This window comes from Engraulis encrasicolus, chromosome 1, assembly GCF_034702125.1.
Source record: "Engraulis encrasicolus isolate BLACKSEA-1 chromosome 1, IST_EnEncr_1.0, whole genome shotgun sequence".
Taxonomy (NCBI): Eukaryota; Metazoa; Chordata; class Actinopteri; order Clupeiformes; family Engraulidae; genus Engraulis; species Engraulis encrasicolus.
In genome coordinates, this window is record NC_085857.1 from 30,558,896 (window position 1) to 30,572,156 (window position 13,261).

At 42.2% G+C, this 13,261-nt stretch overlaps 1 protein-coding gene across 1 annotated transcript in view; it reads right to left on the reverse strand.

The window, feature by feature from the left end:
- The window catches only part of cfap58 (cilia and flagella associated protein 58), a 147,988-nt gene that overhangs the window by 48,345 nt on the left and 86,382 nt on the right, over positions 1-13,261 (reverse strand). Inside the window, exon 13 of the mRNA XM_063200032.1 lies at positions 4,018-4,241. Coding sequence (XP_063056102.1) covers positions 4,018-4,241 — 224 coding nt within the window. The remainder of the gene's footprint in view (positions 1-4,017; positions 4,242-13,261) is intronic.

Genomic DNA, 13,261 nt, shown 5'->3' on the forward strand with positions numbered 1-13,261 from the left:
ACCGGAACCTGGTCATGTTAGGTGCCCATAGCAACCTATTACATTGGCATATGTCTATATATTTAAAGAATCTCTGCTTGGTGGCCTTGAGTAAATAAAGAGGGTAAATACAAAAACAACATAACACAAACACAAAACTACTGCAAAGTGACAGAACTCTGACATTTCCACACAACTACTATCACACACATCACACACTACTATCTCTCTCTCTCTCTCTCTCTCTCTCTCTCTCTCTCTCTCTCTCTCTCTCTCTCTCTCTCTCTCTCTCTCTCTCTCTCTCTCTCTCTCTCTCTCACACACACACACACACACACATCAGAATAAGATTTAGAAACAGGCTTGTTGCTGTTAGAGCGTGATATAAGATAGTGCTGTGAGGGACCTGTAAGGTAGGTCTCCCCCGTGAGGGAAAGAAAGAATGAGCAAACGCAGGGCCGGTTCCAGTCAATTTGGTGCCCTAGGCGAGCACTCGCTTTTCTTTATTGTGCCTTTAGTAATTGCCATCTGTAAACATAGCGTCGCACATCTGATCAAACACAGCTTATCTAGAACCCATGAATAGTCATTGCCTGTGTAAATGCGTCTAATGCGTTATTTCACTTGACATTCTAATTCCGTGGGCCTTTTCGGGTGCCCCCAAGACATTTGGCACCCTAGGCGACCGCCTTGCCTGCCTATGCCTAGCGCCGGCCCGGTGTGAACCAGTGGGAGATAAAGAGAGGAGAGGGGAAGTGGTCTGAATAATTTACACAATCATGGAAGATTCATCCCCCGCCACGCACCCACCCCACCCACTGCCACCTTTACACTGACAGATGCAGAGGATGAGTGTAGAACACACTTGGGGGCTCGCAGAAGAGGTTAACAACATGGCAGAGTGTTAGTGTGAGAGAGAGCACCACCCCATGCATTATGAAGACAAGATATTCTTGGTACATTTTAAGGCACATTTGAAGGGAGATGGGGTGACTGAAGAGGTTGAAATAGAGAAAAAAATGTTAAAATGAATGGGGAAGGAGAAGAAAGATGAGAAAGGGGGGAAAAAGAAAGAGGCATCAAGAGGAAGAGTAAAAGACAGAGCGGTAGTGTGAAAATGAGAGTGAAGGGAGGTGTATGTAGTGCATTGCCCCTGGTCACTGTAGCTCCACCAGTAACCACTTTTAACAAGCCTGATAATAACCAACTCCAGAGATGGGAAAAGCTGTCAAGGTGAACTGTGCAGGATTTTTTTTACTGCCTGTTGTGTGTGTGTTGAGTGTGTGTGTGTGTTGAGTGTGTGTGTGTGTGTGTGTGTGTGTGTGTGTGTGTGTGTGTGTGTGTGTGTGTGTGTGTGTGTGTGTGTGTGTGTGTGTGTGTGTGTGTTTGTGTGTGTGTGTGTGTGTGTGTGTGCAGGCATGCCGACAGGGGGGTACAAACAGGTTAGAGGAAGGGGGGCCCATTCAGATATTTTTGTCCCGGGCCCAGTAAAAGCTGTCAGCGGCCCTGTGTGTGTGTGTGTGTGTGTGTGTGTGTGTGTGTGTGTGTGTGTGTGTGTGTGTGTGTGTGTGTGTGTGTGTGTGTGTGTGTGTGTGTGTGTGTGTTTGTGTGTGTGTGTGTGTGCGTGCGTGCATCTCTCTCTCTCTGTCTCTTTCTCTCTCTCTCTGTCTCTCTCTCTGGCTCTCTCTCTCTCTCTCTCTCGCTCTCTCTCTTTCTCCCTCCCTCCCTCCTCTCTCTCTCCTGGCTCAATGAGGCTCCTTGTTGGCCTACCTCGGGTCTTCGCTCATTCCCAGGTGCTTATTCATCAGAATAGTCTTGCTATTGCAGGTTACATCAGCAGATGTTGCGTTGGATAATGCACTGTGCTGCACTAAGTGGCTTTGTGTCTTTATTGCTCATTGTGTCTTTATTGCGTTGTCTTACATAAGCCTGTGTGTTCCTGAGTAGAGTGAGGGGTCAGAATGTTTTGTTCTTTTGTTCTGGCAAAACATATTTTTGGAGGGATTTTTTTTTTTTTTGAATGAAATTAGCTCACCACGGGAGTCCAAAAAACAGCAAGGCCACAGAATGCAGTAACTGAACAGGAAATCGTTTGAACTTCAGACTATGCTCATTTAAGTGCTTCCATAATCAACTTGTAATTGTGGTGCCTCTGGTCAGCCAACCTGTGGCGCGCTAAATTGCTTTGTGTTTTTATTGCGTTGGCTTACACAAGTACGTACTGTATATGCTCATACTTAATCAGCTGACGGTAGGGACACATAGACACAAATTTGGCCAAGCGAAGGGAACTTCGCCATTCATTCCTATGAGAGAGGCGAAGTCAAGCGAAAGCAAGCGAACAGAATACTATGCTGCACTAGGTGGCTTTGTGTCTTTCTTGCGTTGGCTTGCATAAGTCTGCGCGTTCCTGAGTAAAGTGAGGCGTCAAAATGTTTTGTTCTTTTTTTTCTGGTATCTTTTTGGACTGATTTTTTTGAAGGACATTAGCTCGACAGGAGCAAAGCCACAGAATACAGCAACTTAACATGAAATTGTTTGAACTTGTTTAGACTATGCTCGTTTAGGTGCTTCCATAATCAACTTGTAATTGTGGTGCCTCTGGTCAGCTAACCTGTGGTGCGCTAAATTGCTTTGTGTTTTTATCGCGGTGGCTTACATAAGTACGTACTGTGTATGTTCTGGCTCTTACTTAATCAGCTGAGTCTAGTTTTCACAGGTCTTTTGGCTAAACACAGTACATTACCTGATTTGTGTAAGATGCCTTTCCCATAAGCCTAGCTCAAACTACACGACTTTTGTGTCCAATTTTAACATCGGGGTGCGTCGCACACATGAAGAGAATCTGCCAATCTCATCCCTGATCGCAACCACTGAGACAAAGCCTGACGTTCTATTTCCAGCCGCAAATATCAAACAGTGTTTGATTTCTACAATTTGCGATCTGCAACTCTTTGAGCTGCTTAAGTTCTATCTTAGAACGTCGGCCACGACAAGGAAATCTTGCCCAATAAACGCTTGCGATGGTCTTGGGGGTAACGTTCCACAGATTGTCGTAAGGGGGGCTTTCAGCGGAGAATCCAGTCGATAGTCATGTAGTTTGAGCCAGGCTTAACTAATTTACCCCCTTCTGCCTGAATTGGAGACAGTCTTGTTGAGCATGCTCTTCAGAGAGAGTACATTTACTGTTATTCATACTACGGCTGGGAGGAGTCTAGCAAAAGAAAGTAGAGTTGCCCAGTCGCGACTCAAACCCAGACCTTCTGTAGTAGTAAACTGGGGCTCTGACCACTACATCAAAGAGCCAAGCTCATTGGCGTGACAGTTACAACAACCCACAACCCTAGTGATGGTTACTCCATCACACTGGCTTCCCCTTCGGGAAGCACCCCTGTGCGCTTCACACACATGGTGTCACTCACTTCACACATGGTGTCCCTCACGCAACTGCCCATCATACCTGTCGCATGTTGCAAGCATAACACACTGAATTGACACTGTTGCATCACACGTCTGGAAACATCAGCCTTGGATCACCAGAAATGTGTCACTCCAAATTGAATGTAATTAAACCTGAAACATGTCTATTTCCCCCCTGCTGACCATCACATGCCTACCTGTCAACTTCAAAAAATGATTATTAGCATTAGCATTATTTTTCTGCTATCCAAATGACGTGTCGTAAATTATCCCTTACGTAGTGCGTTCCCACTCAATCTCCAGTTTTGTTCTGTCAGCCCTCTTCCCTCCCGCACCCTCATACCTGAGACGGTCTTGTTGCGGATGCCCTTCTCTCATCTCTCCCCCCACCCTCGTACCTGAGGTCTTCCACTTTGAAGACGGTCTTGTTGAAGATGCCCTTCTCTCTCCCCTCCCCCCACCCTCGTACCTGAGGTCTTCCACGTTGGAGACAGTTTTGTTGAAGACGCCCTCCTCCCATCCCTCTTCCCACACCCCACTCATGTACCTGAGGTCTTCAATGTTGGAGACAGTCCTGTTGAGAATGCCCTTCTTTCTACCCACCCCCCATCCTCGTACCTGAGGTCTTCCACGTTGGAGACGGTCTTGTTGAGGATGCCCTTCTCGCGCCGCAGCCTCTTGATCTCCATCTTGAGAAGCCGTAGGTCCTCCACGCGCTGGTTGTACTGCACCTCGCCCTTGTTCAGGATGGACTGCTGGATCTTGATCTTCTCGTACAGCAGGGCCAGCTCGTCGTTGCGACGCACCAACTGGGTGCCCAGGATGTCACGCTCGCTGATTACCTACAGTACAGGGTGGGATAGAGATTGCGTTCCATTATAAGTCTTTATTATTCAACCCTCTAGAATGTTGCGAGAGCTCCCATTCACTTTCAAAGGGCGGACCCAACATTCTGTGGTCAATTATTTTTCTATAGTGCCCACTAATAATGACCGCTGCCAATGGCAACGAGTTTGGTCACTTCAGAGATCACTCCGCAAGTAGATCGGTCGCAGCAGCGCGATTAACACACGTTGCCGGTAGCCCACTGATGCTGCGGTAACCAGACACTTCTCAAACGTCTCCGAATTCCAACAACACTAGAAGTCTCATTCAGCATTAATTTTCATAGTTATGTCTCATCCTGACGAAGCTAATAATAACAACGAAGGCCGAGTGGTAGCCCATCAAGATTCATCAGCAACAACCCCTCATGTCCGAGTGTTGCCATTCCAAGAAAGCAAACTGTCACTGTCCGCCGGCTGCTGTCGTGACATCTTTTATTAACACTAGTATTTTTTTTTATTTTTTTTTAACAAGTGAGGAGTTCGTTGACAGGGTGTAGTAGCCTCCTCCAGCCAACCATCCAGCGCACAGTGCCAGTAGCAGGATCGATATGGTCAGGGCGCACAGCAGTGCTTGGGTTGCCTGTGCTTTTTTTCTGGAATACTGTCGCCGATTAGATAGAAATGATCCTGTTATCAACCCGAGTTTAGTAGATATCTCGCTGTGAACGAGGCAGCCTGCAAGCAGTTAAAAGTGCAACGTGGCTATAACAAGTTAGAAAGCAGCCAAACTCTGTTGCTTGGTAACCTTTTTAAATTATGAGCGTTCCACGAACTATCTTTCTTTGCGCACGCTATAAAATGGCAATAAACCTGTTACTATAAATTACTGGTTAACTGTTCATACTTTCTAATGTTGGTAAAGGCTGTATAATAAGCTGGATAATGTATTGTTCACATCTGACTTTCGGAAAATATTTCCCTTCGGAGCAAAATAACACCCCTCCGCCTTCGGCGTCAGGGGGTGTTATTTAGCCTGGTGACGCCATCCATGTACTCCACCCAAAGATTTTGGCCCCTGCACATCGGCAAAAGCCTCGATCTCGGTTCTCTCAGTGTTTAGCCAATCAGCAAACAGTTGAGAGTGGTATATTCACACTTTCGTTTTGTTATTTGTATGCTTTTGCGACGCTATAACATAACAGGCATGCTAATAAAACACAATATGGGTTTTAATTTGAGTTTGGAACTTCAAATAATTTATATGATAGAGTAAGATCAGACCATCTCCCATCGTCCACAGAGACGGATTCCTCATGGCTTTTGCCAGACTGATTGACGGAGTCAACAGTCGGCTATTCGCCCAGGCTAGGTATTACTCACCCCGTCGGGAAATATTTTCCGATAGTCACGTGTGGACAAAACATTATCCCTTACATAGACTTGGCTCACTATTGCAAGTCATTGCAAGCTAAAACTGTCAAGTCAAGTCAAGTCTCGAGTCAATAGCGTACAAGTTGAGGCAAGTCACAAGTCATTCCTAATATTGGCAAGTCAAGTCTCAAGTCTAGTCATTTGTGACTCAAGTCACAAGTCAGTCCAAGTCACAAGTCACAAGTCCAGATCTCTGCATTACATTACATTACATTACATTACATTACAGACTTACAGTTATTTATTGCTAAGTACAGGGTATTGGTTACAGTCCCTGGAGCAGTGCAGGGTTGGGTGCCTTGTTCCAAGGACACCTCAGCCATGGAGTGAGATAGGGATTGGAAGGGTAGAATACAAACCTGCAACTCTCTGATCTAAAGACCATCTCCTGAATCACTAGGCCACTTTTCCCCAGATGGAGATGGAGATAGAGAGATAGAGAGAGACAGAGAGATATGAAAGGAGAGAGAGATCAACAGAGAAACAGAGAAAAAAGAGGGATAGGAAGAGATGGATAGAGGGAGGGGTGATGAACCAAATAATAACAAATATCATATTCTCAATGATCAAAACCCTGAGGATTCTTGAGGATTAAAATCAACATATGAGAAATAATGAAATGAGGAAAGACAGGAAGTATTTTCAATTGGTAAACAATGAAGAAATGAAGTGCAGTGGCAGACAGAAGGGAAGAAAGAAAGACAGACAAACAAATAGAGAGTAGTAGCATGGGGCAACTAGGGCAGGGCAGGAGGAAAGTGAGACACCAAAACAAAGGGAGACAGAGGGAAGGAAGAAGCAAAGTAACAATGATAAAAGCCAAAAAGTACACAGAATGGATATTGAAGAACATGTCGAGGGAGGAGAAGTGTCTCTGCAAAAGCCAGAGAGAGCTTGTTAAAGCAAAAGAGTACACTTTTTCTGACACATTTCCCTGACACATTGATGTTGTTACTCTTTTTTGTTTCTCTGTAATATTTTTTTTAGCACTTCTGTCTGTGACCCACCCATAACCTTGGCAAGGTTTAGATCTCAGCAGGATAACTACAGCAAATAGAAGGTAGGGTGATATTGCACCAAAATAGCCCATATTACATTTAAATATAGATTCATCAAAATAAACTCCAGGTGACATGTTATGACCTAGCCATTTCACTTTTACTGTCAGTAGAAAAACAGCTGCAATATTTTTTCAGGGTACCCAAAAGAAATTCTGACACTAAAAATGCTGGATCCGATTGCCAGGATTGCCAGTTTGGGCCATCCTTCTTACAAATAAGTTCTTGCCACTGACAGGCAGAAGGCTCAGCCATCAAGTGGCTCACATGTCATGCTGCATTGTTATGTGGTGTATTTATTTGTCTCTAGCAATAAAAATAAATAAAAAATTATATATATATATATATATATTAAGTCGACAATGTTTCATTGTAAGAGACTTAAAATAGCTAACTTTATAGTAGGCTCTCAGTTCAGACAGAGAAAGAGCAAGATGGTACACATTCCACAGCCGAGCAATTTTCGGTAGCGCTTTATATTAAGGTTCTTGTAATAAGCGCTTATAGTCACTAGTAAGCAGGTAGTTATATCCTTATAACGAGCTTATAACATGCTTATTTACCTTATAAACGTCCTCTAAGCTGCTTATAATGGGTTAATAGGGCTCTTATAGTATCGTTATAAGCGTTTATAAGTCTCCAGTAAGCAGGTAATAATACTCTTACAAGTGCCCATAACATGCTTATAAACCTTATTAACGTTCTCTAAGCTGCTTATAATGGGTTAAAAGTGTTCTTATAGTATCGTAATAAGCGTTTATTAGTCTCCAGTAAGCAGGTAATAACACTCTTACAAGTGCCCATAACATGCTTATTAACCTTATTAACATCCTCTAAGCTGCTTACAATGGGTTAATAGTGTTCTTATAGTATTGTAATAGGTGTTAATGGTCACTCATAAGCAGGTAGTTATGCCCTTACAAGTTTCTATAACACGCTTATTATTTTTTTAATAACATGTTATAAGCTGCTTATTAATGCTTATAGACACTTAACAAGCCACTTGTTAACAGCTAACAATGAAATTTGCAGGTACCCGATCTAAAGCGGGGATCAGCTTACTATGCACTTGTTATCATGTAGCTATGCTTATTATAGTAGTCATAAAAATACTATAAGCAGTACACAAGAAGATATAACAAGCTTATTGATGTTTTTATTAATGCTTATAGACACTTAACAAGCCACTTGTTAACAATTAACAATGCATTTTGCAGGTACTCGATCTAAAGCGTGGATCAGCTTACTATGCACTTGTTATCATGTAGATTTGTTTATTAAAGTAGTAAGCAGAACACAACAAGATAAAAAGCTTGGGTATCAATTTTTTTTTCAGTTATCAATTGGGTATGTTTTCTACACCTGGAACAAACAATAGTTGCATAATGGAAGGGGATAATACAACAACAACAACAACAACAGAAGCAGCTTTTACAATGTGAAGCAATGTCTTCATGTCCTATCGGGGATCCTCTCAATAAAATGGAAAAGAAAATCACACATATATAATAATAAAAACAACAACATAACAAATATCAGTTTTGGCAACACTTGGTTAACCCTCTGGTTGTGTTACGGTCAAAAATGACCATTTTGCAACTTCATTCTTAAATAACTTCTCTATTTTTCATCATACACAAATGACACTTCATGATATCCTCCAGCTAACCTATTCAAATGATCAAAATGAAATACAATTAAATTCCTAAAGAATTGTGGAAGATACACCAACTTGTTACATTCATGGTGTTTCGGTCAAAAATGATCGGACCATTAATTTACATCTTCCAAAGTAATATACAGTTATATAACATTCACTTTACTCTCAAATTCTTTTTGTTAGGTGTTCCTAACGGCCTGAAAGCCTCTCAGAGGCCCTAGACTCCAGAGGGTTAATAAAAGGGATTGGTGCAAGATAAGAAAAAAGCCTACAAATCACTAAAACAAAGCAGAATAACATTTAAATCACATTGGAAATGTTTCAAAAGGATGTCTAAAAGGAATTAATCACAAAATATGCAAATGAGATTTTTAACACTTTGGTGACTGACCCGAACATTCCATTTTTTTCACACTTGATGACCTCGTGTCAAACAAAAGCGTATTGTGTGGCCATACTACATGGTAGAGATACAATACATACACCATTGTAATCAGAATTAGATGCACTTTAAAATGATATAAAACATGAATAGGTATGCATGTTTCATTATAAATTACTTCAATAAATATCCTCAAAAATAATAAGAAAAAATGTAAAAAAAATGAATTTGTCATCACAAATCTTACTTTACCCCTAATTTCTTTTGTAGATATAGAAAAACTTAAGAGTGTATGAAAGACTAATTAAGTTGTCCCCTACTCAATGAAAAAAAACAAAATCAATTCATCATTTTCTGGTCAAAAGTTACAGTCAATTCATTATGCCTTGCATGGTGCAGCACAAATTATAGAATTATAGATTTGCTTCAGAGTTTCACATTTGACCCAAATCTTTAGTCACAATGGTCAAAAGGTTGTTTTAGACACAGCTATATATATTTGATTATACTTTTGGACACACAAAACAACATATAGGCATATGGAAAAGTTTTCACCCATTAAATTACAGCTTAACATACATTTTTTCCCCTTCTCACCATGAAAACACTCAATACTATAATTGTGCAGAATATTGTTGATTTATTTGCAACCATGAATAGTAGGGTCATAAATGGAGGTTCCGTGACCATCCTCTGGCAACAATGTTTTGATGATTGATTTGACCACTATGGACCCTTTAGAAAAGATTAGCCCCCATGTCCCTCGCAAAAATCCCGGCATTTTTTGCTAGAGAGCCAAATTCAAAATGGCGTCCAGCGGCATCTCTAAAAAATAATTTTGATCTGAATGACCTAGAATCATGTATGAAGGCACTTTTTCATACAAGTCAACCATGAGGATTGGCAAATCTGACATCATTTTGGTTATAAAACTTTGTTTTGACAGCAAAATTCAAGATGGCCGCCATCTAGAACCATCATTTTCGACCTTTTTAGGCCGTCACCGTGACTCCATTTCTCATGTAAAGATATTGAGAGAATATCTGATCTACAAGCCCACAATTCCTCACATTGTTGGGCGTAGTGGGCTTGTAGATGGGCTATTTTAACAATGTGTCTTTTTTTAGTAGGCTATTATTTGACAATTTGGCCGATATTTTAGCATTGTTTGATGATTACTTTGGGTTCAGTGATGGTCTTTTACTTTGAGAGTCCTTACATTATGACCCCACCCCCCAAAACAGGGGGTCTTGACCCACAGGTTGAGAACCACTGAAACCACCATAGGGTTTTTTTTTTTTTTAAACCCAAAATAAATCTTCACGTTTCACATTTTCCAAGCATTCTTGCACAGAGAAGCCCGTTGAGGAACTCAAGGCAAGAGCTGCTGAAATGGAAGAAGTGCGCTCACAGCAGTGATCAACTTGGTTGAAGACAGTCAGTTTGTGAAGCTCCCCGAGATGCAAGAACACTGTGTTGTTGAGGAATGTGTGGTCTTATTCAACCCCAATGGCACATACAGCAAGACGCAGAAGAGCAAGCTCATCTATCTCCCTCCACCCCGTTTTGATTTAAGAATCCTATCTTGCTCTAATTCAGTGGTTCTCAAACTTTTCCCATCATTTCCCCCCTCAGAGGGTCTGGATGCCTCCGTGCCCCCTCCCCCTTTTTCTGGGGTAAAAATCACTTCTGGCTGGCGCTATCATAGTTATGTCTGACCTGAGGTAAATTAGTAAATAAATGGTTTCCAAGCAAAAGCAGTACTTGCGCAAACTGATTTTGCGATTGCTGCACAGAATTAAAGGAAAGGTGAGATAAAACAAAGAGGGACTGCAGTCGAATGCAGTGCAGATGTGTGTTCATTTCCTATTATATTCAAATCAATGACAATTAATAATATAATGTTGGTGAGGGGGGCTTTAAACATATTGGCTTATTGGCCATATAGGAAATATATTTTTTTGGGGGGGAGGGGGGCAGATGTCACACGCCCCCCCTGTGATGCCCCCCCCCCCCCCCAGGAAGGCTTTTGCCCCACTTTGAGAAACTCTGCTCTAATTGACATAGGCATGATCTGGAGGATGGGAACTCCATCAGCAGAAGATTGGCAGGCACAGGACGGCACCCTATACAAGTAGGTTGGGCTAAGCCCAAAAGCTGTCATCCATCATCCTTGCCTTCTCATGCTTCCAGTATCATCGGTGCCAATGATCCCTATGATACACCATACTTAACAAAAGAAGACGAACGAGACCTGCGCATACATGGTAATGCACATACATACACATGAAATTGACAAGTTCCCATCTGCCAAGTCTTTCAAAATGTTATTGTGTAGTGTCAAAATCAAGAAAAAGACTACACCATTGAGCAGTCTGAAGCTCTTCACGGTTTATGATGGTCAATGATCAGGTTGTAGTGGCCCTGTTGTTATTGATGCAGCTAATATTGATATACCGATACCGATGTCTACGGCAGCTTCCTGGCATGCTAAGCATTGAGAGAAACGAAGAGACTGTCCTCTTCCATGACCTGCTGACAAGAGATGGCAGACTGCATTGTTCAGCTACACTATTTTAGAGGCTGTGATGCCAACTTACTTTTTTCTAAAAAGGGTCCCATGTTCCCCGCATTGTATGGCCCAGGATGCTTCACATGCATATCTCTTGCACGAACGGTTGCCATGCGTATTTCATGTCAAGTTTGCGAACAGTGGCAGCCTAACCCTAACCGTAACTCTGACAACAACCCTCGCTAGTCATGCGGCAGCAGTCTACTTGGAAGCAGCAGGAATAGAACCCCTTTTTGAAAAAAGGGTTCTAAGTTCCCCGGTGGCGGGGGGACATAGGACTCGGGGAACATAGCTCCCGGGCAACATAGGGGTGACCCTGGGAGCTCATACACTGATGATTTCCCTTTTTCATAGAACCTTGAGTTGGCATCATGGCATTGTGCAGCTACACTGTTTTACAGGCTATCTGCCATCTCAATAACAACAGGGCCACTACAACCTGACTGTCATTGACCATCATTAACAGTGAAGAGCTTCAGACTGCTCAATGGTGTAGTCTTTTTCTTGTTTTTGACACTACACAATAACATTTTGAAAGACTTGGCAGATGGGAACTTGTCAATTTCATGTGTATGTATGAGCATTACCATGTATGCGCAGGTCTCGTTCGTCTTCTTTTGCTAAGTATGGTGTATCGTAGGGATCATTGGCACCGATGATACAGCCTGATCTCCAAAAATTCCGTGCTCCTGGACACGGATGTTAAGGACACGAAATCCGTGTCCAGGAGCACGGATTTTGCCAAAATTCTGTGCTCCTGGACACGGAATTGTTTTCCATGATGGGCACACGGAAGTGCTTTCTATCTATTACCTCAGCACTGTGTTAACTCTATCATTAGAAAATACATACCAAATGCTAATCCTAAACAAAATAATGCTATAGCAATTTAAGTTGTGCCCTGACCAAAACATTCCCTAACCTTAACCTGTCATTAAAGACATATTTTTGAGAAATACCTTTTCCAGTTGGTTGCTAGGCTATCAAATTCATATAATGAATGAAAGAAAACTAGCTGTGCACAGACCAAAACAATCCCTAAACCTAACCTGTCAGTAGGAAATGTTTTTTTTTTTAGAAAAAATATTTGAAATTAGACATATCCTGAGAAAACACAAGACTGTGGAAACATAGAGCTGTGGGAGTAGTCTATAGAGAGAGCACTTCACTGTGTCCATCACGGAAAACAATTCCGTGTCCAGGAGCACGGAAAACAATTCCGTGTCCAGGAGCACGGAATTTTGGCAAAATCCGTGCTCCTGGACACGGATTTTGTGCCCTTAACATCCGTGTCTAGGAGCACGGAATTTTTGGAGATCATGTTGGATGATACTGGGAGCATGAGAAGGCAGGGATGATGGATGACAGTTTTTGGGCATAGCCCAACCTACTTGTATAGGGTGCCATCCTGTGTCTGCCAATCTTCTGCTGATGGAGTTCCCATCCTCCAGATCATGCCTATGTCAATTAGAGCAAGATAGGATTCTTAAATCAAAACAGGGTGGAGGGAGATCTTCGAGATGAGCTTGCTCTTCTGCGTCTTCCTGTATGTGCCATTGGGGTTGAATAAGACCACACATTCCTCAACAACACAGTGTTCTTGCATCTCGGGGAGCTTCACAATCTGACTGTCTTCAACCAAGTTGATCACTGCTGTGAGCGCACTTCTTCCATTTCAGCAGCTCTTGCCTCGAGTTCCTCAACGGGCTTCTCTGTGCAAGAATGCTTGGAAAATGTGAAACGTGAAGGGTTTTTCTACTAGATAAGTGGTTCTCAACCTGTGGGTCAAGACCCCCTGTTTTGGGGGGTGGGGTCATGATGTAAGGACTCTCAAAGTAAAAGATCATCACTGCATCCAAAGTAATCATCAAACAATGCTAAAATATCGGCCAAATTGTCAAATAATAGCCTACTAAAAAAAGACACATTGTT